This window comes from Eschrichtius robustus, chromosome 12, assembly GCF_028021215.1.
Source record: "Eschrichtius robustus isolate mEscRob2 chromosome 12, mEscRob2.pri, whole genome shotgun sequence".
NCBI classification, from domain to species: domain Eukaryota; kingdom Metazoa; phylum Chordata; class Mammalia; order Artiodactyla; family Eschrichtiidae; genus Eschrichtius; species Eschrichtius robustus.
In genome coordinates this window covers 38,632,976-38,659,777 of record NC_090835.1, presented here as the reverse complement: position 1 = coordinate 38,659,777, position 26,802 = coordinate 38,632,976, and the positions used below count along the sequence as shown (strand labels likewise).

Sequence of the window (26,802 nt, the reverse complement as noted above, 5' to 3'; positions counted from 1 at the left end):
CAATAGGCGATCGACCTACATTCCTTAAAGCCAGATTAAACGTGATGGTTTACACCGCGTCGGTGAAAGAAAACTGTACTCTCTAAGCCCCTTGTAGCAAAGCAAATAATTACTATGCCTAATAAAGGTAAAAGCTTTAATCCGTATCTGCAAAAAGCAGACTGGAGATTAGGCCTGGGTTTTGAAGAAAGGGAAATACGCAGGAAATTGACACAGGGCGTAGTTAAGTGACAGGTTGCCCTAGCGACCACTCTTCCCAGCAGCCCTCGCGCAGCCAGACGCCTTCGCGGATTGGACACCTCCATAGGAAGAGTGTGGCGGGGGGGAGGGGATAGGCGCGAGGTAGTGTGGGTAGGAGACGGCCGTCGACGGAGGCGCCATTTTGTGAGGCGGCCGTACCCTGTTGGAATCCCTTGGCACAAAACTGCTACTGCTGCTACTTCCGTCCTTCCTGGGGGTAAGTGCGGCGGCCGCCCGTAATGACCGGCGGTTCTTTCTGTTGGAGCACGCCCTGTAGAGCCTCCCTGTCAGCCGCGGGCGGCGGTCGATCAGCTCCAGCCAGATCTCTCGAAGGGCTACCGGAGGCATTGGAGGGCCGCGCCCCTCCTCGCCGCTAGCGCTGTCAGCTTTCAGAGAGCGTTCTCCCGCCCAGCCCGAGGCCCGCTTCTTTCGGGCTCTTGGGTGTGCCCCTGTCGGGACGTGTTTCGACTACCCACCCCAGCTGAGCATGAAGCCGTCGTTTGTCCCTCGGGTACTTCTCAGGGGCGCCCTGACAGTCTCTAGCCGCCATCGCCCCGCAGCTTCACCTGAATCAGCCCTCTCCGGAAAGCTGTTCGGTGAAGGCTGATCTGCGGGCTGGGAACCTCTTGGGTGTCGGGAGGCGGGGGTGCAGGCAGGAAGAGAAAGCCGGACGCCTGAGTTGGTCGCGCAGGCCGTGGCGCCGCCATCTCGGCCGGGACACCCCGCGGAGGTGGGTCCGGGCACTGCCCAGGCGATGAGGGGAGGCATCAGAGGTTCTGCCTAGGGCCTGGTTTCTCCCGGATGCTTCCCTTCCATTTATTAATTCAGCAAGTGTTCGTTGAGCGCCTGCCTAGAACAGGCGCCAGGGACGGCTGTAAGTAGTTTCTCGGACCGCGCACGCATCGAACGCAGTCTAGCTCTGTGATGTTTTATCACCGCCGGTGCGCAGCTGAGCCAGGCTGGCCACCTCAGGAACCTGTGGTGATTATTGTTACCTAGGAATTAAGTCGTGTGGAGGTTTACCCTTGTTTGTGATAGCTTTGGATCAGCCGTTGCGTTTTAAATGGAGTAGATTTTCAATCAACTCAGCATCGGGCTTCTGAAAGGTTTTAAGTTTTTCATAAGTAATTTTTGAATTTCGTTTCGCTCCTTGTATTAATACAGACACTTTGATTAATGTTTTAACGATCAACTATCCCAATGGAGTTGCTTTGATTCAGAACACAGGGAGCTGATTGCAGCTGTGCCCTTTTTGCTTTGTAATCCTACAGCAGGAGCAGGGAAGGAACCTTCTGCTCGTATCCTTTTATGGGTTTGTTATTGAATGTGGAATCTAATATTTTTCACTATGCTTCGCCTTCCTGCTATGCTGACTGTTAACAAAACGTTAGCTTGATTTTAATGTTGACAGTTGGTCCCCACTTCCCTCCGCACCCCCCCAACCTTAGATAATCACTGTTAATGGTTTAATGAAATTCCAATCTCAGTAGTGTTCCAGCTATGGAACAGTTGACTTTCGTGATCTCTCAGATTTGCAGCAACCTATCTCTTTTGTCTCCTAGGAAAAACAAAATTTGAACCTTTTGGAGCAGTGTGCTAGATCTTCAGCAGGACAATGGGTTCAGACAAACGGTAAGTTATTACTGTTACATGCCTTTGATCTCAGCATTTCAATGGGGACTGAGATATTTGTTAAAAATTGTTTTGTTTTTTTTTTAAATGGACTAGTCCTACAAGCATTACATTTTTTAAATCAGAATTTTTTTTTTTTTTTAGTATTTATTTATTTATTTATGGCTGTGTTGGGTCTTCGTTTCTGTGCGAGGGCTCTCTCTAGTTGCGGCAAGCGGGGGCCACTCTTCATCGCGGTGCGCGAACCTCTCACTATCGCGGCCTTTCTTGTTGCGGAGCACAGGCTCCAGACGCGCAGGCTCAGCAACTGTGGCTCACGGACCCAGCTGCTCCGCAGCACACGGGATCCTCCCAGACCAGGGCTCGAACCTGTGTCCCCTGCATTGGCAGGCAGACTCTCAACCACTGCGCCACCAGGGAAGCCCTAAAAATTGTTTTTTTGTTCTTTTGTTTTTTTAATTAATTTATTTATTTTTGGCTGTGTTGGGTCTTCATTTCTGTGCGAGGGCTCTCTCTAGTTGGCGGCAAGTGGGGGCCGCTCTTCATCGCAGTGCGCGGGCCTCTCACTGTCGCGGCCTCTCCTGTTGCGGAGCACAGGCTCCAGACGCGCAGGCTCAGTAGTTGTGGCTCACGGGCCTAGTTGCTCCGCGGCATGTGAGATCTTCCCAGACCAGGGCTCAAACCCGTGTCCCTTACATTAGCAGGCAGATTCTCAACCACTGCGCCACCAGGGAAGCCCTAAAAATTATTTATCAAACAAATATTTGAGTGTCTGTTTTGTATCCGGCATTGCTGTGAGCACTTTCATGATACTTGCTCTCACAAGCACACAGTTTAATGAGATAATTAAAATACTGTGTGAACTGTGCTATGGTAAAAGAAGTTGAGGGTGCTGTTAGAACACTTAGGAACATGTGTTTTCTTGGAAACGGCCAGGAAAGCTTCCTGGAGAAAGTATTCTCTAAGGTGAAGCCTGAAGTGTAAGAAAGAATTAGGCAAAGGAGGGCTGGGTGGAGTAGTAAGTCATGAGGGTTCCTGGTGTGGATAACAAACAGCCTCTGGAAGAAGCTAGGAGATCATACTGTCTGTCACTTTGCACAGTACCTGGGCTGTAGAAAGCAATCAGTGAATGCCAGTTCTCGTTATTGTCCCCTCCACGACAAGATAATCCAGATTTATAGAGCTGAGAAGCTTTGGACCATGGGTTACATTTTTTAAAAACAAGAAGAAGAAAGAAAAACTGCTAAAGAATTAGTAAAGAATTAAGATGAGAGCATTTGACTCCTGTGTCATCTGTGGATTCTCCGACTCAAACCATTTGATTTAAACACACAACCTTTATTTATTCATCCAGCTGCCTCCTTAATATTGAGTCCAGTCCCAGTGATAGATCAAATTGATGGCCCACTGGGACTCGTGAAGTGTTCATGTCACATGATATTGTTTTAATGCTTTGTCAATAGTCTGGTTCCAAATAAATTAACATTTACCGTTTTAGGGTCTCTCATCTACATACTTAACATTGCGAAATAGTCCTAGACTACTTGTTTCATTTGTTTCTTTTTATGAAATTTGTATACTCTAAATGAGGCCCTTATAAGCCTTCTCTTTGTCTTGTCCTTACATAGTAGTTTTATGAACCTGGTAAACAATTTATGAAAGAACTATTTATATCTGTGGTCAAATGGGTTTAAGCCTTTTGTTATTAGGTTTTCCTGTGAAGCCCAGTGCTGCTCAGTAATCAAAAATAAATCAGGGGCTTCCCTGGTGGCGCAGCGGTTAGGAGTCTGCCTGCCAATGCAGGGGACACGGGTTCGAGCCCTGGTCCGGGAAGATCCCACATGCCGCGGAGCAACTAGGCCCGTGTACAGCTGCTGAGCCTGTGCTCTAGAGCCCGTGAGCCACAACTACTGAAGCCCATGCACCTGGAGCCCGTGCTCTGCAACAAGAGAAGCCACTGCAGTGAAAGGCCCTCGCACCGCAGCAAGAAGTGGCCCCCGCTCACCGCAACTAGAGAAAGCCTGCGCACAGCAATGAAGACCCAACGCAGCCAATCAATCAATCAATCAATCAATCAGATGTTATAGGAAATAGTGTTCTCTGATGGTACTAGTTATATCTAACAAATGAACTTGGTTAACTGCCTATAGGAGAAAAAAGACAGGTTATCCAGTTTGTTGGTCCATTTCTCAGTAGTGAGATACCCTTCAGAGTGGATGAGTCAGGACATGTCCTCCTTTGTAATTGAGTGAAATGCTAATACAGTTGACCCCTGAACAACATGGATTTGAATTTTGCAGGTCCACTTATAGGCAGATTTTCTTCAATAAATACAGTACTACATGATAAGTGGTTGGTTGAATCTGCAGATGCAGAACTGCGTATACCAGAGGGCTAACTGTGGGGCTTGAGCATCCATGGGTTTTGGTATCTGCAGCAGGTCCTGGAACCAGTCCCTGGCGGGAACAACTATAATTACATTCTTCCAGTCTAGATTGATCACTAAGATCTGAAATCAGGGATGAAAGGAGTGATGTGTAGACCACAGGCTTGGGAAAATGCAGGAGGAACTTGGGCATCCTGACTCTCTCAAAAATATTAAACCCATACATTTGATAGCTATATTTTTACATTTATTATGAATTCCTGAAAACTACCTTTGTACTTAGGGATATAGCTGTTTTCCCAGTCATTGTCTTTGTAAATTGGAATTTGGTGATAAATTTTAAGGGATACACTGAACCAGTTGGATATCTTATAAACTGAGATGTGGGTTGTGTGTTTTTTCAACCATGTTTTCTAAAGGGCCAAAATGTGATTTACTTAAGAGTAAATGAAAATTATTTTCCCTGGCAGAGTGAGTAGAACAGAACGCAGTGGAAGATACGGGTCCATCATAGACAGGGATGATCGTGATGAGCGTGAATCCAGAAGCAGGAGGAGGGACTCAGATTACAAAAGATCTAGTGATGATCGGAGGGGTGATAGATATGATGACTACCGAGACTATGACAGTCCAGAGGTGAGTGACCAACAACTGTTTATAGAGTTGTTAGAATTATGAATTATATGCACAGAACCTCCAAGATTCTTGAAATAAGTATACCAAGTGTGGAAATCTCTCAAGAGGAGTATTATATTCAAACTCTTTATTATTCTGAAATCTGTTTGAGTCGACTATAACCCTCAAAGACAGACTGAGCCCTGTAGTCATAGAAATACTGGGCAGGGTTTACTTAGGGCTCACTATGCACCAGGCACTCTTTTGAGCAATTGACTTACATGAACTCATTCAGGTCTCACTACAACCTTATAAGGTAGGTGTTATTCTCATTTTAAAGATGAGACAATTGGGGCATAATTATATACCATCCCTTTGCCTCAGATGGTGTTTCTAAAAGTTGTAGTTAAACATTGTAGCATAGCTTTTTTCACATTTCTTTCAATATGCATTAGCTTTGTTTAGCAGTAATTGTGCTGCCCACATAATTTTGCACTGTTTTTTTTTTTCTTATGCATATAATCATCTTATTTTAACAGGTAATAGTGTTTCATTGTGGGTTGTTATACTGTTTGGTGAGTTGTTAAACCATTCTTCCTGAACTAAATGATTGTTGCCAGGTTTGGGGGTTTCTGTCCTTGTTTTTGTTTTTGTTTTATGCTGTTTTAGAAGACACTGCAGTGAACATCATTATGGAGTTCTTGTATTATCTCTATGCCTAAAGATAAATTACTAAAAGCAGAGAGACTGGATCAGAGGGTATAAATAAGCCCAGTGTGATTTGAATTACAATTTTCTTTATTGTAAATCAGAGAGAACGTGAAAGAAGGAACAGTGACCGATCCGAAGATGGCTACCATTCAGATGGTGACTATGGCGAGCATGACTATAGGCATGACATCAGTGATGAGAGGGAGAGCAAGACCATCATGCTTCGCGGCCTTCCCATCACCATCACGGAGAGCGATGTAAGGGAAACCAACAGTTCTAATGAGCAATCCAATAGGCACGATGAACTTTGAGCTTCTACCATTACTTTCTTGTGTTACTATATCTCAAGCTAATATCTAGTGAAATACATTTCTATAATTAGGGTGGAGTTCTCTCAACTTGGTTCACAGATAGATTATCATTTGTATTTAGGCTTTGAAGCTCAATGTAGAGTTTTCAGAAGAACTACAGGGAGCAGTTCTTATTCCTTCAATAATAGCTATTAGAAGGTAGCCAGTACATTTTTATTGAATTGGTTACTTACTCAGTGAGGATGTATCTGTAAGAACATTTTATGATTTGGCCATCCTTTGATTTAATGGAAATTATATTATCCATTTGAAACTTCTGAAAAGCCTGTGGAAAAGCCTGGCTCCCCACTTCTCAGACTGGTCAACTACGGCCTTGGTGTACTGGGCACTGCCTGATTTCCAGTGGTATCTCTGACCCTCACCCATTCCTTCCAGCCACATCCACCACTTGCTTCTGCTGCAGGCCACTTTGGACATGTCCATCATTCTACCAGTGTGCCCTTTTTTTCTCCTTGAAGCCCTCTTTCTTTCTCTCTTCCTCTCTTTCTCTCTTTCTCTCTTTCTCTCTTTCTCTCTCCCTCTCCCTCCCTCTCTCCCTCTCTCCCTCTCTCTCTTCTTTCTTTCTTTTTTTCTCTTTCTTCCTTTCTTCCTTCCTTCCTTCCTTCCTTCCTTTCCTTTCCTTTCCTTTCCTTTCCTTTCTTTCTTTCTTTCTTTCCTTCTCTTTCTTTCCTTTCTCTCTCCCTTCCTTCCTTTCTTCCTTCCTTTTTCTTTCTTTCTTTTCTTCCTTCCTCCCTTCCTCCCTTCTCTTCCTTTTCTTCCTTTTCTTCCTCCCTCCCTTCCTTCCTTCCTCTTTCTCTCTCCCCCCCCCTCCCTCCCTCCCTCCCTCCCTTCCTCCCTTCCTCCCTTCCTTCCTTCCTTCCTTCCTTCCTTCCTGTCTTTTATTTGGGAGGGCAGCTCTCTGCGGCATGCAGGACCTTAGTTCCCCGACCAGGGATCGAACGCGTGCTCCCTGCGGTGGAAGCACGGAGTCTTAACCACTGAACCGCCAGGGAAGTCCCTGAAGCCTTTCTTGACCTACCAGGCGGAATTTCTTAAGTGTATCCCCAACCCTTGAATGCAGGAGGCTGCTCAGCCAATGTTGTTTGTGAAATGAATGTGATGTTTTGAAATACATTTATAAAACATGCATTGTGCCAGTATCTATTTTCTTGGAGTATTCAGAGTAATATTCTGACTAATGTTTAGTGAATTTTAGAGCTAAAGATAACTGCTGAGTTCACACAGCCTTGGTCTTCTAAACACTGGAAGTGACAAATGTGAGATGGGATGTTAGAGTTAATAGTGGGTATTTGTGATCCACAGCACACTTGCTACACTGTGTACTGCTGTGCTGTAGTGATGCAGAACCATGGATCCTGCCTCATAAAAGCTTAAGGATGAATAGCTAAGGTCAGCAGATAATGAAGACAATGCAGAGTAGAAAGGGATAGGTGTTGGAAGAGGTCCTGTTGAAAGTGGTTCTGTGGAGTAACTCTGGAGGATTCTTTAAGGGAGCTGAGTTAACTGGTCGAGGGCAAGGAAGAGCTCCAGGGAGATTTTAGTTGAGCTGATTCTTGGGGGATAGAAATGTTTTGGTCTGGTGGAGAACTGAGGATAAGATGTGGACTGGCCCAAATCAGCTTGATTTGACTGAAATCAAAGGCTTTTGGCAGGAGAGAGGTGGATGGGAAGGTGCTTTGGGGGTCAGTGCTGGAGTCTTTGAAAGCCCAGCTAGGTATAAAAGAAAGCTACTGAGGTTTTTACCTGGTAACAAAAGCTATGTAGGTTAGAATGGTAGAGGGAGAGAATGGTAGGGGCTAGAAAGAAGGCAGAGCTGAGCTCAGGTAGCAGCAGCCATGGGCATGTGGAGTAGGGGAGGAGGGGATACAAGAAATCTTGCAGGAGTCAGTTGAGGAAAGTTTACTTGTTGATCATACTGTCCCCTTGAGTCTTTTAGGCCTGTGGCCCTGGGAGCGTGCAGAAGAAGTGGGTGGCATGGGGAGAGCAATGCCTTAGCTGACTCTGGGGGCACTCCCTTCTGGTAATGAAACAAGATTGAAATGCTTATTTATTTCAGGCTTCTCAGAGAATTAGAAGTGCTTACCTTGAGAAGGCAGGTTTTCAAAGTAGACTTTCTGAGGTTGCCAAATTTTGCGCAATATTTGTAGAAAATTTGCTTATTGGGATCTTTAAAACATTTAAAAATTATAGTATTTAATCTTCTCCTGAATTTCAGTTTATCACTTTCAGTATTGTCATTTTATTTTAGTCCCCCCACTGACATGTGAACTCTTAGAGTAACTGTCTTTAGTTAATTATGTTACTATGTATGTTACTGTATCGCTACTTTTATAGAAACTGTTTTTAGTTACTCTCGTGACTGATTTTTCGCTTACTGTGTTACCAGGCAGGAGCTTGAGTCAGGTGGTTGGCTCCCGCTCAGTGTAGCGCTTCTCATGCATACTCTTTGTGAAAAAATAGTCGATTTTCCTTATATTTGTGGTAGTTACAGTCTATAAAGGCACTGGGGGTACGGAACCATGCTCTTAGGGGAAATACAAAGTTAGGTTCCTGTGAGCCTCTGGTCACAACATTTTCATTAACAGATCAATATATGACCTTGTTTCGTGTGTATTTCTGTTTAGAGGTGCCTTATTTAATATATACTGTTGGTTCATTAGCATTGAACTCACAGCCAATAGCACTGTAACTTATGTCTGAATGAAGATTTTCTAATATATTTTCCCTGTAAGGGACATCACAGCCTTCCTTCTTGCATTAGGAACACTAGACAGCACTTCAGCACTGCACTTGGAGAGCCATTTTAAACAGTGAAATCACCAACAAAAAGTACAAAAATGTGAAAAACTTGGCACTAAACAGACTATGAGTAGGACACTTGTTTACAGTATGAAAGCTGAAACAAGGCAGAGCATCACCTCTGCCTGGAACACATACATCAGGTGACTCAAATTTTTTACTACTCTGCATGTGTCTGCAAATGGCCACGAAAGCACTACAAGTATTGATTTGGAGTTAACGAATTTTAATGCGTAGGCAAATCCACAAGTGCAGAATCCCCAAATAATGAGGATTGACTGTATATAATCCTGCAGCCTTTACACATAATTATGGAAAGTGGAGGCCACTAAGAACCTCTGTTTCACAAATTTGGCCCTGGTTTTCTCCCTGGGAGTATGGCTGCCTGGTATGATTGATAAAGAGACTAATGTATTTATTAATGTATTTTGCCTTTTGCAGTAAGGGTTTGATCTGACATCAATAACAAACCTACCAGCCAGAAGTCTTTCTTCAGGCCCAATTAATGTTTATTTTGATTTACTAGGAGCCGAAGAACGTTATGAGCTTTGTTAATTTTCACCATTAATGTAAATGTAATGAAGCTATTTCTTTAAGATATTGTGCAAAAAATATTTATCTTAAGGGAGTTCCTCATTTTTTGGCATTGATACTTGGTTGCATACTTCAGAAGACAGTGACATATCTTCTGCATTTTTTAAATCTCATCTTTCTCTCTGGTCCTTTAGCACAAAGAACAACAAGATTAGACTAAAGGAGGGAGGCTTGAGGGACAGCATACTATGAGCAGGACTGTGTATCACAACATAAATAATTGTGCCTGAGGAAATTCCCAGTCAGCATATAAAGAATGCCTTCAAAGCTGTTACAGTACATCAGTTTCTATGAGAAGTGTTCCTTCTTTTATTCTATTTTTAGAATAATTACATTTTGATGATAGAAGTTAAAAGCTTGGCTAATTAAGCAGTTAATGTAATCCCTAGTCTTTGACCTCTCTTTAGTGTGGAATAGTTTGTGGCTAAAGCTTTAACTATAAATGTGTAAAACCCTGTCTGTGCAGATTCGGGAAATGATGGAATCCTTTGAAGGCCCTCAGCCTGCGGACGTGAGGCTAATGAAGAGGAAAACAGGTGAGAGCTTGCTTAGTTTCTGCTGTTCTGGTTCTCTTCCCCATTCCCACCTCAGTCCCTAAAGAACATCCTGATATCCCCAGTCTTCAAGCACATGAATTCAGAATGAAAGGTTTGCCATGGCTAAGGAATGTGACTGTTTGAAAACGATGTTAGAAAGCATCTGAGGACCTTTTAAAAAACTTTGTTTTTAGGGGCTTTTTTTTCCCTTCGGTAAGTAGTGATTTATAAACTCCTTGTTTGACTGTTTGTAGTCGGTTGCATGGTTACTTTTTAAGCGTGGAATCAAATCGAGTGGCATTTAGTTCAGGCGGCTTGGTTCCTTGCCATGGCAAAGTATCAAGAAGATCCCCAAGTCAAGTCACATTTGTAAAGCTGCTTCCCAATTGGCTTTGTCACGCAGTGTTGAAGCAGTGGGAGAGAGATTCACCTGTTATAAAGGAACTGACTAACACGAGTATCCCGTCTATATCTGAATGCTGTCTCTAGGTGTAAGCCGTGGTTTCGCCTTCGTGGAGTTTTATCACTTGCAAGATGCTACCAGCTGGATGGAAGCCAATCAGGTTGCTTCACTCACCAAGTCTAGATATTCATGAAAATGGAACAAGTCTGTACAATTTTAAAAAAAAAAGGTTGAAGGAGTGGTTTGTTCCAAAGGAGTGACTTTATAAAAAGGAAAGCTTTGTATATATTAAAATTGCTGTTACTAGAATAAATACAGTACCAAGCACTACATTGCAGAATTTGCTCTGCCTTTAAACATGGCTACCTGGCAGGGCCTTGTTAACCACTGAATATTTGTCTGGTAGTTATCAAGACACCTTTAATATTCCCCTTTTCCTTACCTGATTATATTCCTATTATGTCCATTGAGAGTAATCTTAGATTATCCAACTCTCGATTTGACAGTGAAGAGAATATAATTGAAGTCTGCTACAGGCATTTTGTAAGTAATTTTTTATTTCGCTTGGAGACTGCAAGCCTCCTGGAGGCGTAACTGCTCACATGGGTCTTCAAGGACTATATAAGGACCTAGTGGAATTTCTGAACAATAAGTCTGATGAGATTAGCCTGGGAGCTGGTGTCTTGCTGCTGTCTGATCTAGTTAGAGTGGCATTAACATTCTAATCTCCCTGAGAATGCCTTTTATAGTCTGTTCAAAGCAGATCATCGATGATTCTTTAAGAAGCATTAACTGAAGTGTTCTACGGTTTGTCAAGATAATGTTCAGTGCTTGGCACTTAAATAACGTTTTTTGCCAGAATTCCGGAGCACAGTATTGAATGCCTTAACCAAGTGCATTCTGGGAAGTCTGCTTAACTCACTACGTTGCTTCTCTGCAGCATTTTATGATTTGTCACTCATAAATAAGAGTTATATTCTTTGGTGATTTATTATCATTTATAACAAGACTCACTAATGAGGGTATCATTTTGATTAACTTGTTAGATTTTTAAGCCTCTCATTTCCTTAACCCAGAGGTGACAGCCTGATCTTATAATGGTAGATCTTCATTCATTTCATACCATGGACACCATCCTAATAAAATTAAGAACATACACAAGCTTCATGTGAATCTGCTTTCTTTACATGACAGCATCTTTTAATATGGTGGATGTATCAGAATGACTTGCTTGGGAGTTTAAAACTCCTAGGAAATTAAAACCTGTAAGACACTTAAAAATCTCCACAATTTTAATGTATACAAAGCTATGTTAATGTGTAATATTTCATTACAGTTCAAATTCACTCCAGAAATAAAAGGCCAGTAGGATTAGGGACTCAGTGATAGTTTGGAGTCTCCCCCAGCACACATCCCTCCTAGTGGGATGATCTGTTGACATATCTCCCAGCTTCTTTATTTTTGCTTCTTTACAACACAGTGAGTGGATGGCCTTCAGCTCTTTCCCTCTTGGCCAGACATGCAGTCTTGTCTTTAGATATTGCAGAGACAACATTCACAGCATGTCTTAACTCTTCCAGGATTTGCAAGAACCAAATTACTCAACAGTATGTATGTTTAGAGGGGTTAGACTCCTTTAAAAAAATTTGGATATCTAACCTCCTACTTAAATCTGTTCTGACAGTGTCAGAACATCCTGCTCCCTTCCCCTCCCCCCCAAAAAAATAAAAAGAAAAGATGTGCCTGTTAAATGAAGGCTCTCTGGGGGCAGGTGCTGGGTATACTCTTGGTAGACTGATTCAGCTCGGAGTTTTGACCTTGAAAATTAAGTCCCTTTTAGTCACATGGTTGACTTGAAGGATGAGGTGGTATATGAACATTTACAAACTTTTCCTAACCCCCTGAAGAAACTTCATTGGCCTCCTGGTTACTCATCTTGAAGGAGAGTACCATCTATTTCAGTGAAAAACACATCTGTCACTCAGGACATCACGTGGTTGCACTTGGCAGGAAGAAATCTCATTTAGCTGTTTTAGAGTTGATGGCATTCAGACTAGTTCCTCCTGAGAAAATTGTAACCAGATTCCCTTTAAAAATGAGTTCCCCTCCCATTGTCCCCCAAAGGACACATCCTGAAGCAGGAATTTGGGGGAAGGGGAAATGTAAAGGCTTTCACTTTGCGTAAGGATGGGGGACTGGGGCAAAAGTGAAGCGAAGCCCAAGGACACCATGCTAAGGGCTAAAGTAGGAGACAACCTCAGAACTGGGAGAGTTGTGTCTTCTGCTTTTTGAAATAGACTGTCACTCTCAGGCAGCCTGTCAATGATGAATGTTAGGACTTCTGTCTCTGCTGGAGACACGGCCTGGTGCATGTCAGCGTTTAGTGTGTGGCAGCTTTTTCAGCACTCCCTGACTCCGTTTACCTTTACTCCGCATCCCATTCTCTTACTGCCTATCTGAAGGATTGGATGGGCAGAGTATAGGTGGCGGTGGTTGGTCCTCCCCGTATGTTGTCCATTTAATTCCAGAGCACTGATTTTTCCGAAGTGTGCTCTGCCCTGGGAAAATGGACACATGTTCCTCACAATGGGAATAACTAATTACTTCTTTTTTTACAGAAAAAGCTGGTGATTCAAGGAAAGCATATTGCAATGCATTATAGCAATCCCAGACCTAAGTTTGAAGATTGGCTTTGTAACAAGGTAAGCATGGGTTTTTCCCAAGTAGACAAAACTCTTTTGGGGTTTTGTTGTTTTCTATTTGTTTGTTTGACTGTCCAAACAAGGAAACGAATAAGTACACAATCACCAGCTTTTATCATAAGGTGATTTTTGTACTTTCTGACTTTCTTGGGTCCTCCTGAGTAGGTATTAGAGGACAGAATCCCTCAAACATGAGAGATTTTGTTTAAGATCCTGGTTCTAAGCCCAGTGTTTCAATTAAGATTTTAAGTTTATTTCACTTTATGGTTTCTTGAATTCTAGAGCTCTCAACTTTTGGCAATTTCTCTCTTTTTTTTTTTTTTCTTTCTATTTATTATTTGGCTGCATTGGGTCTTTGTTGCTGTGCGTGGGCTTTCTCTAGTTGCGGTGAGCGGGGGCTGCTGTTCATTGTGGTGCGCGGGCTTCTCATCGTGGTGCCTTCTCTTGTTGCAGAGCACGGGCTCTAGACGCATGGGCTTCAGTAGTTGTGGCTCGTGGGCTGTACAGCGCAAGCTCAGTAGTTGTGGCGCACGGGCCTAGTTGCTCCGCGGCATGTGGGATCTTCCCGGACCAGGGCTCAAACCCATGTCCCCTGCATTGGCAGGCGGATTCTTAACCATTGCGCCACCAGGGAAGTCCGTATGGTGCTCTTCTGACATAAGGGAGAACTTTGCCAGTGGCTTGCTGTAGGATTTTGGGGTGAACTAAAACTTTTCCCCAGCTTGATAAAAATGGAATTCTACTTCAGAATACATCAAAATTTGTTTTTCTTGGGAGAATTCACATAGTAAAAGCATTCTAAATTTTTAGGTTAATATCCCTTTATCTTGGATACATGGTATCACTTTCTGCTTTTTTTTGTTGTTGTTCCTCACTGGGACTTGCCCATGGCCCTCTTGCTCTAACCCACATTGTTATTAGTAAGCCCGGCCTACTGTGAGAAATAACCAAGATAAAACTTTTTTTTTCCAGTGCTGCCTTAACAATTTCAGGAAAAGACTAAAATGCTTCCGATGTGGAGCAGACAAGTTTGGTAAGCCCAGATTCAGCTGTTTGGGAATATGTATTAAACCCTGACTAATTGGATTGTCTGTGAACCTAAGGAAAAGTACAGGTTGTAGGGCATTTAAACAAGTAACCTGTATATTTTCCTTAAACCTTCTTACCTTGGGTGAGGTAGATCCTGCTGATGATTGTGAGAGTACAAATAGTTCTTTTATGTTCCAAAATTAAGTCTGCTCGCCTTGTTTACATTCTGCATCTGCTTTTCTTTAGTATAGAGGTAATGTCAGTCCTCCACTGGCCCAATTTTTGCATTCCACATTTAAAATTCATGTCAAAATTAATGAGGTTTTACTGTAGCCACAAATGGTTAAAAAAGAAAAATAACTGCTACATTTACTTAAAATTAAAACTTTGGTATTTCAATGTATTTTTTATATTGGTTTGTTGTTTGTTTGTCTTCAGTTACTGATTCTTCCTCTTTCTTTCCTTTCTTGTAGACTCTGAACAGGAAGTGCCCCCTGGAACCACAGAATCAGTTCAGTCTGTGGATTACTACTGTGATAGTAAGTTCAAATGTAATCTTTTGGCCTTTATGTTGGAAATTGACCTCCATTTGATGTTTTTGTTCTCCTACCCTTTTTTATTTTATTTATTTATTTATTTATTTATTTAGCATTTATTTTATTTATTTTTGGCTGGCGCTGGGTCTTCGTTGCTGCGCACGGGTTTTCTCTAGTTGCGGTGAGCAGGCTTCTCATTGCGGTGGCCTCTCCTGCTGCAGAACACGGGCTCTAGGCATGCAGTCTTCAGTAGTTTTGGCACGCAGACTCAGCAGTTGTGCTCGCGGGCTCTAGAGCGGAGGCTCGGTAGTTGTGGTGCGTGGGCTTAGTTGCTTCGCGGCGTGCGGGATCTTCCCGGACCAGGGCTCAGACCCATGTTCCCCTGCATTGGCAGGCGGATTCTTAACCACTGCGCCACCAGGGAAGTCTCATCCTGCTGTTTTTTAATGAGGAGCAGTAGCTTCAGGTTACCTCATAAAAGATTGGTTTTTAGAATCTTCTCCATGTCAAAGTGTGAAAGATATGCAGTTGACCCTTGAACAACATGGGTTTGCACAACGTGGGTTTTTTCAATGAATGCTATAGTAGTACATTATCCTCTGGTTGAATCTGGGGATGTGGAACTACCAGTATAGAGCGCTGACTATAAAGTTATGTACAGATTTTTGACTGCGTGGCTGGGATGGGGGTGGGGTCAGCACCCCTAATCCCCCTGCATTCAAGGGTCAGATATGCTAGAAACCTCCCAAAATGGACTTGTTTGTTTGTACTTGAACCTGCCTTGAAAAGCATTGGTGGTGGGAATGCACATATCTGTCATTTGTCTCATTCACCTGCAGCAATCATACTTCGAAACATAGCTCCACATACCGTGGTGGATTCCATCATGACAGCGCTGTCTCCCTACGCGTCCTTAGCTGTCAATAACATTCGCCTCATAAAAGACAAACAGACCCAGCAGAACAGAGGCTTCGCGTTTGTGCAGCTGTCTTCTGCAATGGTGAGATGTTCATTGAATCTTTCCTTTTAAAAGAAACTGAGATTTAAGAGGCAAATGTGGTTCATCCAATTGTGATACTGTGTGTAAGGCTCCTGGAGCCCAAAGTTCAAGACTTAAGAAATGACAGTTATTACAGTGCTAAATTACAGGCTGTTGACTTCAGTAAGTGGTAAAAATACCATATATACCTGTAGATAACTGGCCGAACTGAAGGTTGAGCCATAGTTTAGTCCTTTCATCATGCTTTGTTTTAGACTGTTTTAGCATTTACTCTTTTAATAATACTGGATACCTTCATGTCCTGGAGGAAAGAGGGCTAATTTTTTTCTCATGATTTCATATCCACAAATAAGAATGAACTGCTATTTTTTTTTTAATATTTCTTTGACTGGGCTTAGGTAGTAGAGAGAGATTTTCAATTACGTGACAAAATTGTTTTTCTTCACATTCTCCTTCAGGATGCTTCTCAGCTGCTTCAGATACTACAGAGTCTCCATCCTCCTTTGAAAATTGATGGCAAAACTATTGGGGTTGATTTTGCAAAAAGTGCCAGAAAGTGAGTGGCTTCATTGTCCTTACTTCAAACCGCTGCATCTGCGTGCTTGTCCAGGGATGCTTTGCTAACTGCACTCAAAGCCCATGTTCTCTACATTGAGACACTATCCTTCCTGGTTGGCTGGGAAGGATACAGTTGTCTTCTTAGAGCTTATTCCCTCCTGTCTCAATAACCAGTTGCCAGAAAACTTCAGAGCAGGACAAAGAGAGACATGGCAGATGGGTTGAGAATAAGTGCTATGCAAACTGCTTCAGCATGGTGCAAACCCATCTGGATATAATTCTTTACTTCCAGAACAACATGCAGCTTCATGTATATAGAGCTTCATTCTAGCGACATAAATTTCCCCTCTCTGGTATCATTGCTCATCCAGCAGACACCTTATTAGATGGAAGGGTACAAAGGAGAATAGAAATACTACAGGGAGACTTGCCCACTTAGGGCTTTGCCCATGGAAACCCTTCCTCATCTGAAATGTGGCCTTGCTGGCATTAGAGACCTTCCAACAAAGGCTGGAGTGAATTGCTGTTTTCTGGGTAGTGTGGGGTTAGTGATTGGAAGCATACTGAGATAGAATCACATGATTGGATCATTGTGGTTTCAGAGACTTGGTCCTCCCAGATGGTAACCGGGTCAGTGCTTTCTCCGTGGCTAGTACAGCCATTGCTGCCGCTCAGTGGTCTTCCACCCAGGTAAGATGGAGGATCTTTTTGCTCAAAGTAGTGTGGTGGCTTTGCCCGGATTCACAGAAGTAACCTCTCCAGCGGTGCTTGCCTTAGAAGCTCTCCAAGGACATTTTAAAAACTTGATGTCTGTGTTTCCTCTTCTTTTGATATTTTGTAGTCTCAGAGTGGTGAAGGAGGCAATGTTGACTACAGTTACCTGCAGCCAGGCCAAGATGGCTACGCCCAGTATGCTCAGGTAGGTAGATTTGACCAGCATCCAACTTCTGGTCTCCAGAGTGTGTCTGAGAATAGCAGCTTTAATGGTGGACTCTTCTATAGTACTCACAGGATTACCAACAGTTTTATCAGCAACAGGCTGGAGGATTGGAATCTGATGCATCATCTGCATCAGGTAATAAACTTCATATTCCCTTTATTTTTGTTTAAGCAAATACAATTGAGGAAGTAGAACTAGATGTTCTCACTAGACCCAAATAAATCTATGAGGGCCATTTCCCTGCAAAACTTGGGGGTAGGACACATTCAGGGTTGTCACCATGTGCCTAAGGTCCTAGGGGAATATTGGGATTGCTCGTGTACATCAGGAGTTGATAAGAAGCTCTTAGAGACCATGTGATGAGTGTTCATTCTTGGAATTCAATATTTTCCCTGTCTGTGTTGTTAGGAATCATGGGTGACCATGTAGGTTCAGGTAAGCAGAGACGGTGTGGCCCTACAGTCTGGTGTCCAGACATTAATCAGAATGGTCACTCTGAAAGCTTATGCTTCAGTTTTTGTTCTAGAATTATAAAGGTGTGGCAGTTAAATCTATTCTCAACCCCAGAGCAGATACGGAGACTTCCTTCTCTTCCTCCTTCTTAGCCATCATACAGAATGTTTGACTTTGTGTGTCACATTCTAGTAGGATTATAAAAATGAAAATATCGTAGGTTCAAGAGTACTTATTAGGAATTAGGTTGTTAAGAACTGACATATACAAAGACGCTAGATTGGGCATTACAGATAAGGATGTTTGGCTTAGGGTTCAGTGCGTTGGCTCTTCTAACTCCTGTGTTTATTATCAGGCACAGCGGTGACCACCACCTCAGCAGCTGTAGTATCTCAGAGTCCCCAGCTATATAATCAGACGTCCAATCCACCCGGCTCTCCGGTAATCCTGTCATCTTAGATACAGAACTGGTGACTGTTGGGGATCTTTGTGTTGCCATACTAGTATTATCTTTTCCTGCTGTATGAGCTAGGATTGAATAATACACACACATTCCAGTCTCACTTCTCTGTCAAATATTATTAGATAATAAAATAATTTTGTGTGTGTATTTTAAATGCAAGATTCCAAACAGGGTGTATTTATACTATGCATGCTTCGACTTGACCTTTAGGAAGAAAGTTGTCAACATGTGTTTTGCTCAAGGATTGCCTTAGATCGTTGCTACAGTGGGTCTGTCAGGGGTCCCTTCCTGCTGGATGATTGCAGTGATTTAGTTCTCTTGAGAGACTTTACAGTTGAAATTATATTGAAGCTGCTGTTCTTTCCAGACTGAGGAAGCACAGCCTAGCACTAGCACAAGTACACAGGCCCCAGCCGCTTCCCCCACTGGTGTAGTTCCTGGTACCAAATATGGTAAGCCAAACCTCATGGGGCTGTTGACAGTTGGAAGGTCCTAGTTGTTGTCTTTGTTTAATAAGAGTTCCTCTCCCTTTGTGGGTGTCAGAGGGACACTTGGGGATGTGAGAGAAGACCATTAAGGCCTACTGCATCTCAGTGGCTTAGAATTTGAAGTAAAGCCAGTTTCTTACCTGGAATGACTGTATGCTGGATTTTGTTTTTTTGCAGCAGTGCCTGACACGTCCACTTACCAGTATGATGAATCTTCAGGGTATTACTATGATCCGACAACAGGGCTGTACTATGACCCCAACTCGCAGGTAATTTAAAGGTTAAAATACATGTTTTGAGGTATAATGTACATACGGAAAAATGCATGAAACTGACGTGCAGTTCTTGCAGTTCTTTGAATGTTTACATGTATATGCGTTCATACATATACCAGCACTGAGATAAGAACGAGAATATTCCTAGCACGCTGGACATTTCTCTGGTGCCTGTTGCTGTTCGGTCAGTAACCCTACCCGTAGCCACTGTTCTTACTCCTAAACCATGGATTATTTTGTCAAGTTAATATTTATAGGTGACTGTTAACCTTCATGTAAAGACCTAGATAGAAATTTTAATTGTGATTTTTTTTCTTACTATATATTCTTTTTTTTAATTGAGATAAAATTCACGTAACATAAAATTCACCATTTTAACCATTTAGAGTGTTCAGTTCAGTGGTATGTTCACAGTGTTGTGCAGCCATCATCACTATCTAATTATAGAACCTTTTCATCAACCTGAAAAGAAACCCTATGCCCTATATATTAAGCAGTCACTTCCTAATCCCGTCCCACCCCAGCAACTGCTGTCTGCTTTCTGTCTCTGTGGATTTGCCTATTCTAGACATTTTGTGTAAATGGAATCAGATATGTGACCTTTTGTGTCTAGCTTCTTTTACTTAGCAACCTTTTGTATTTTTGAGAGTAGAAATTAGCAGATGTGTGGAGTGATATTTTATTTTTGGTGGTGTATATAACTTTTAAAGAGGAAAAGCAACATTAACACGCCATAAATAAACAGCTATTTATGACCAGGCGCTGTATGTATATATAGAACAGTAAAAATAAGTGCTTTTAACAGGAACTTGGCATTGAGAGCTTGTGGTTTCTGAGAGTCAGGTGTGAAGCTGTGTGGGACCTGCCAAGCAGGCTGAGCCTGTGCATGGTTCTTCCACTGCTCTTGCTTGTGGAGTCTGACCTTTCCCAGGCCATTCTTCTTGGCGGCCATAGAAGTTGTGGCTCCTGTGTCTGACCCGCACCACCTTCCCTGGAAGAGATAGAACAGGCAGTCTCTCCTGGGTCCCTGTTGAGCAGGTAGAGTGAGTGATTGAAGAATAGAGAAGAGGAGAGATAACTGCTACCTATTCTCTGTTGTGGTTCTCCCCACAAATTTCAGATCAAGTTCCTTCACATGTCACCTCCTTCCAGGCTCCCGAGCTAGCCTTTTACAAACCTGTTTGGTTGCCTGGGTGTCCACAGGCAGGGTTCTGTATGGTTGAACCCAACAATGAGATGTTAACTGGTTGTCATGGAGGACGTATGAGAAAAAGCTCCTCCTGAACCACCTGTTCTGACCACTTGGTTTGTGTAAATGGTCTGTCTATGGAAAGGGGTCAGACGTGTTTCTCTTTGGGTACCCTCCAGGCCCAGGGATTAAATTAATGGGAACTAGACTCTTGAAAAGAAACCACACTCTACTTTCGCCCAAGAGGTTTCACACCTCTTGGCTGGTTCATCATCCTCACCTACACCAAGGTGTACAGCACCTCTTCTCTATGCAGAAAATATTACTGGTCTGCAACATGCTTTGTTTTTATGTTTAGTGTTTTTTTTGTTTTTTTTTTTAAATTTATTTTATTTATTTTGGCTGCATTGGGTCTTCATTGCTGCATGCAGGCTTTCTCTAGTTGTGGCAAGCGGGAGATACTCTGCTGTGCACGGGCTTCTCATTGTGGTGGCTTCTCTTGTTGCGGAGCACGGGCTCTAGGCACACGGGCTTCAGTAGCTGTGGCACGTGGGCTCAGTAGTTGTGGCACACGGGCCCTAGAGCACAGGTTCAGTAGTTGTGGCACACAGGCTTAGTTGCTCTGCAGCATGTGGGATCTTCCCAGACCAGGGTTCGAACCTGTGTCCCCTGCATTGGCAGACAGATTCTTAACCACTGCACCACCAGGGAAGCCCTATGTTTAGTTTTTTTGACAAGACAACTTTGATGTGGGTTTTTGACAAAATACTCCTTTAAGATAATGGTTCAACACAGCAGAAATCTGCATTAATGGTATTTTTTCCCCCAGTACTACTACAATTCCTTAACCCAGCAGTACCTGTACTGGGATGGAGAGAAGGAGACTTACATGCTGGCTGCGGAGTCTAACTCCCACCAGCAGACGGGCCTACCTCCTGCAAAAGAGGGGAAGGAAAAGAAGGAGAAACCCAAGAGCAAAACAGCACAGCAGGTAAGATCATGACCCAGCCAGCAGACCCATCTTTCTCTCTGGGATATTGGGCTTAATTTTTATGTTTTTTTCAGGGGGGGCACGGGGGCGAGGCATTTATATCTGCTTTATTTGGATTCTTTAAAATGGGGCCACACATCTTATTTATATCAAGTTTGTAGAGCATTTTGCAATTTTTTAGTGTTACTATATGTTGTCTGTCAGTTGCCTATGTACTTAGGGGAAAAAAATCCTGAAAGACTCAAAGACTTTTTTTTTTTTTTAATATTTATTTATTTGGCTGCGTCGTGTCATAGTTGCGGTACGCGGGATCTTCATTGCTGCATGCGCGGTCTTTAGTTGTGGAATGAGGGATCTAGTTCCCTGACCAGGGATAGAACCCGAGCCCCCTGCATTGGGAGCACAGAGTCTTAGCCACTGGACCACCAGGGAAGTCCCTGAGGTTTAGGTTGTATAAGGCTGTATGGGGTTTCCTGTGCCTTTCGGCGGTTAGAAGAATTCACTGAAGAGTTCCCTCTGATGGAGCAGCAAGAAGAAAAGAGTCATTAATCAGCCTGCATAGTGCAGGAGCCTGCATGAGTCCCAGCTTCAGTCCAGGGAGAAAAAGTCGTTTATACAGTTACCTTCAATGGGAAGCAGATAGAGGCCATCCATAAAAACTATTTATGGGATTTAAAATACATTGACTTTTGAGACCTTTAATGACTTTGGTTATATGCAGTATCTCATAAAGGTAAGGGCAAAAGGGGTTTTGTTACAGTTTGTTACAATAATGGCTTGTTTTCATGGCATAGGAGACTGTTTTCTAAGTTCCTCTACCTAAGTGTATTTTTTGTGATTGTTGTTTGACTTTAGATTGCCAAAGACATGGAACGCTGGGCTAAGAGTTTAAACAAGCAGAAAGAAAATTTTAAAAACAGCTTTCAACCTGTAAATTCTTTGAGGGAAGAAGAAAGGAGAGAATCTGCTGCAGCAGATGCTGGCTTTGCTCTCTTTGAGAAGAAGGTAACAGCAGGAATGGCCTTACTTCATGAGGGGAACTTAGGTAAAATTTGAGGCTTATGACTTGTTCTCTGTTTCCCAGGGAGCCTTAGCAGAAAGGCAGCAGCTCATCCCCGAATTGGTACGAAATGGAGACGAGGAGAATCCCCTCAAAGTAAGGAAGTACCACCAGTGTTTAAAGACCATATCTGTGCTTTGTGCCTCACTTTGAAACTCAGCTGCATCTTGGCTAATGTGATTTCTACTTAATTGGTCCCTGTCAGTGGGTATTTGGAGCAGCTTCTGCACATAGAATCCATGTTCAGGGCTTTGCTTTCCCTGTGTGAGAGCCGGAGAGATGGAGCAGGGAATGAAGCCCAAATTCCTGAGCTCAGTTAATTGAGTTTTATTGCATTTGTAAACAGAGAGTTTTAACAGACTGGAAAGAGAAAATTAAGACAAGAAAAAAATTATTTTATTGATAGATACTAATGTGGGTGGGCCATTACTCTGATCTGTTGTATTTGGGGTTTTCAGACATGGTCAGTAGTTTGAGAACAGCCATCCAGGAACTCTTCTTGGGGCCCCAGGAGGGTTGGTGCCAGGAGGCTCTCGAGCCCAGCTCTGCTCCACTCAGTACGGGTAATGGGCGTACTCTCACAGCTTGGGTTAGGCGTTACTTTTAGCCATTGCTATCTTCCTGTTGTACATTTCCAGTGACCCACCCTCCTTTTGTCCCTAGAGGGGTCTGGTTGCTGCTTACAGTGGTGACAGTGACAATGAAGAGGAGCTGGTGGAGAGACTTGAGAGTGAAGAAGAAAAGCTGGCTGACTGGAAGAAGATGGCCTGCCTGCTCTGCCGGCGCCAGTTCCCAAACAGAGACGCCCTGGTCAGGCACCAGCAGCTCTCAGACCTACACAAGGTGGCCATGCTTCTCTGAGCTGATCTGAGGCAGGGAGGGGAGGCAGCAAGATGCTGTGAGTGCCCTGACAGTAGTGAAGGTTCAGTAAATACCTGTATTAAATGATTGCCTTTTAGAAGGCTGCTCCTGATTATAGTATGTTCTAGATAATAGAGTGGAAAGGACCATGGCAGCTCCGTATGCAGCGGGCTCTGGCTTTCATGCTGTAGTGTAGTGAATTGGGCTTTGACTCTTAGAATATAATAGATACTGATAATGTTGTGATATCTCCAATTAGGTAGGTGTGAATTCTTACTGTCTGTAAAATCTCTCGTATAGCAAAACATGGACATCTACCGACGATCCAGGCTGAGCGAGCAGGAGCTGGAAGCCTTGGAGCTGAGGGAGAGAGAGGTGAATGGGGGTCAATGTGCCGCTAGAGTGTCTTGGGGTAACTGCCTTTGGCTTTTATTTGTAGCACTTGTTTCAGGTCCCAGGGGCAGGGTAGGATTTGCCACATACCTGTCACTTGGCCACTGTGGCTCATGTAGACTGGACCCAACCCTGTGCACTTTGTGAGCCCTGCACCGACCCTTAATGAGGGTGCTCAAGGCTGCTTACAAGTCCCGAGTGCCAAATACTTGCTGGTGAAGCATGCTGGATTTTAGCAAGGAGAGAGTGAGCTCATTTGGCCTGGCCAGGGAAGCCTTTGTGAACAATGAGAGGAGCTTCAAATGAGGCCCAGGGAACAGCAGGACACAAGATGATTGCAGGTGATGTGGAAGGAAGCAGTGGGCAGGAGAAGCTTGTGGGGCCACTAATGGGCAGTCATTTGGTAGTTGACGAGGCAGGTTGAGAGCCAGCTGGGCAGAGTTTTAAATACAAATAGAGGCCTATGAATTAGAGATGAACCAGTGAGCAAGTTACTTGAAATTTCTCACCCCAAGATAGTATCTGTAGTTAGGGCTTTTGCTTTCCTGTTTTTTTCCACTGTTTATGGTGCCGTCTCCCCAGGGACTGTAGAACAGGTCTCTGGAAGTCTCCTTGGCTATGTCTCCCTGGAGGTGGGCCTGTCCAAATGCTGATGGGGAACAGCAGCTCTGCCCTCCTCTCCCTCGAGGACCTTGGCAAGCTGTGCCCACGCCCAGCCGGCTGGTTGAAGAGCTTGACAAGAGGTGACTCGTTAAATAAAACTGGTTGTTGGAAACATAGTTCTACCCCAGGTTCCACACACAGTTCATCTCTACAAACCTGCCGTTTTGGATATGACTGAGTGCAGCGAGGGAGACAGGGCATGTGGTATTTGAGAGCACTCTAAAAGGCCAAGCTCCAGATGAAGAAAGCACTTGAGGTGATAATCTTGAAGTGTGGGTGCATGAGACTGCTACAGATTGAAGTCTGAATATCTCTAACCATGTTTGTTCTCCCACGTAGATGAAATACCGGGATCGAGCTGCAGAAAGACGGGAGAAGTACGGCATTCCAGAACCTCCAGAACCTAAGCGCAAGAAGCAGTTTGATGCTGGCACTGTGTATGTGTTGTGCACATTTTCCACTTTGTGAGCCGCGGCTCTGGCTTTTTAAGTAACTGTGTGTTTGCCACTGGCAGGAATTACGAGCAGCCCACCAAAGATGGCATTGACCACAGTAACATTGGCAACAAGATGCTGCAGGCCATGGGTTGGCGGGAAGGCTCAGGTTTGGGAAGAAAGTGTCAAGGCATCACAGCCCCCATTGAGGTAAGCAGTGGCTTGCAGGCTTATCCCAGAGATGAGATGAGGTTGAAGCACCCAGAGGGCCTAGGACCCAGTGGGAGTTGTCGTCTCTGCAGCCCTCCCATATTTCACGCTCCTTTGAAGATGTCAGTTGGAAGGAATGGGTGTGGCACCCTACTTGATTTTTCTGGTCTTTTGGTATCTTTGGGTAAAACCTACCTTCTCCTAAGGGCTGTGTCTATGTCCTTTGTTATAAACAAACCCTAACTTAACACCAATTGAGACCTGTGTAGCTTAGATTGGATTTTTAGAAAGGTACTGTGCTTTAATTTCTAAGTGATTTTGCTTATGTATAAGACAAATTATAATTTAGTAGGATTTCCATCCATGATAAGATATCCTTTACTCAGAGCTCAGGAGCAGAGGCCCTCAACCACTGGCCTTCTAGACAAAAGCACCGCCAATGATTGCTCCCTCTCTGACCCGGCAACATAGCTTAGGTCAGACTCTTACTGTTGATTTGTGCAAGCGAGTTCTGCTGACTTCAAGCTGTCCTGCTGTGATCTGTGCCCAAAATTACCAGACCTTCCCTGGGCTTCAGTGCAATGCTTTGTGCTTTGGGGCCCTTACAATGCTTGCTGAACAGGCATAGCAGTAGGGGAGGGTGTGGTTCTATCTGCCTGTCTCCCTTACCTATTTGGTCCATTCAGTCCTTAAACCTACTCCAGGTCTCCAATATAGAAATCCATGTCTTCATTTAAAACTTCCTCTCCTGTCTTCCAGAGGGTGGTCCAGCTCAGTAGGGAGTGGGTTAGATGAGGGGGAGAGGGAGCAGTCCACACCCTACCTGCCAGCTGCTGACAGCAGTTTTATCCCCCCCAGGCTCAAGTCCGGCTAAAAGGAGCTGGCCTAGGAGCCAAAGGCAGCGCATACGGACTGTCTGGTGCAGATTCCTACAAAGATGCTGTCCGGAAGGCCATGTTTGCCCGGTTCACTGAGATGGAGTGAGACTCAGAGAGAGGATGAGAGAGAGAGAGAGAGAGAGAGAGAGAGAGAGAGAGAGATGACAAGGAGTGCTCCATCTCTTGAATTCACTCTGACCACCTTTCTCTTTAAGGGCATGCCTTGTGCTGTTAATAGTTTTTAGGGCAAACCACTTCATTCTGCAAGGTTCTCCCACTTAAAGGAGTTCCCCTAGTATGGGTTATCTGGTGAATGGCCTGCCTTCCTGCCAGAGGGCTTGTGAGCTGGCCAAGGGGACAGTGGGTCTTTTATACTTCAGTGTACATAGTGTAATTGTAGTGTGTTTTACATGTGTAGCCTATGTTGTGGTCCATCAGCCCCTTGTATCCCTAGGGGGTGTTGAGATGCCCTAGGGTGGTATGTAACACCAAAGCTGCCTCTGTCATTTGTTGTGCTGTCTTTTCTCGGCAAAAGCCTTGTGTATATTTGTATATTACACATTTGTACAGAATTTTGGAAGATTTTCAGTCTAGTTGCCAAATCTGGCTCCTTTACAAAAGAAATACCTTGAAAAATGTGTGTCTGTGTCTCTTTATTCTTGGGGTGATGAAGGAAGTGTGTGAAAATTCTTCATGAAAACTCCATCATAACTGAGTCGGCTTTTCCACTTCCTTACTTTGTATAGGCCTAAGTGAGTGCAAGCACTTGGGCTTCTTCACTTTTCACAGACTATATCCTAGACCTGTGGGGGGTAGGCATGTTACTGCTCTGTGAGGAAGAGCCTCCCTGCTTTTGGCCACAATACAGGCAACCTCTCTGCTGAGGTGGAGGAGCTGAGAGGCCATCTCTGTCCCCCGAAGCACTCTGCTTCTCCGCTGTCATCTCAGCTGCTGAGGAGGTGGTCAGGGACGTTGCAGGGTTTTCCATTGAGTGGTGTCATCCAATCCTTGTCATCATTTGGCCAGCAAGACCATGCTTGACAAGGGCAGGAAGTGTGCGTGAGTCTGAGGCTGTTTCCAGGACCAGATGTGGTGGTGGGGTACCCATGCTGCCCATCTAGCTGAACTGAGTACTTGGGCTCCCTGTTTGGCATTTAGTCAGGGAGGGGGAACTTGTTCTTAAAGCTAGAACTCCATGGCTTTTGTGAATGGTCATATTTTTCTGTTTTCGGGCAGGCCTGGCCCTTATAAAATCAGGATGAAAAATGCTCGGGAGGAGCGTTCAGGGCACGGGCCCTCACCCCAGCCTCCTAGGGGGTGCCTTGGAGAGGTTGAGCCTAGCTTTGCTAGCGAGATGTGGAGGCAAATGCAGAAACCTCAGGCTTGGGCTTC

General features: G+C 43.9%; 1 protein-coding gene across 5 annotated transcripts; it reads left to right on the top strand.

Moving 5' to 3' along the window:
* The first annotated feature begins 353 nt into the window (after positions 1–353).
* RBM5 (RNA binding motif protein 5) lies at positions 354–26,046 on the top strand. Of its 5 annotated transcripts, none has more exons than XR_011075784.1 (25): positions 354–457; positions 1,803–1,872; positions 4,729–4,894; positions 5,686–5,841; positions 9,815–9,884; positions 10,374–10,447; positions 12,906–12,989; positions 13,962–14,022; positions 14,492–14,557; positions 15,394–15,554; positions 16,013–16,110; positions 16,715–16,802; positions 16,954–17,031; positions 17,115–17,187; positions 17,861–17,946; positions 18,336–18,420; positions 18,634–18,725; positions 20,750–20,911; positions 21,767–21,916; positions 21,996–22,067; positions 22,635–22,814; positions 23,133–23,244; positions 24,228–24,325; positions 24,403–24,532; positions 25,391–25,497. XR_011075784.1 is itself a non-coding variant. In XM_068559327.1 (25 exons), the coding sequence occupies exons 2-25, from the start codon at positions 1,856–1,858 to the stop codon at positions 25,514–25,516; spliced, it is 2,448 nt and encodes an 815-aa protein (XP_068415428.1). In that variant the 5' UTR covers positions 354–457; positions 1,803–1,855; the 3' UTR covers positions 25,517–26,046. The 5 variants fall into 5 exon arrangements, 4 of the variants coding, with proteins under 4 accessions (XP_068415428.1, XP_068415427.1, XP_068415430.1 ...); XM_068559327.1 differs by having other exon boundaries at positions 23,133–23,207; positions 25,391–26,046; XM_068559326.1 differs by having other exon boundaries at positions 23,133–23,207; positions 24,403–26,046.
* Positions 26,047–26,802: the final 756 nt, after the last annotated feature.

Bases quoted from the DNA above. Each gene is read 5' to 3' on its own strand.
- RBM5 (XM_068559326.1), top strand. The intron at 17,032-17,114 runs GTAGGTAGATTT...ACTCTTCTATAG, and splicing joins GCTACGCCCAGTATGCTCAG to TACTCACAGGATTACCAACA. The intron at 24,326-24,402 runs GTATGTGTTGTG...TGCCACTGGCAG, and splicing joins CAGTTTGATGCTGGCACTGT to GAATTACGAGCAGCCCACCA.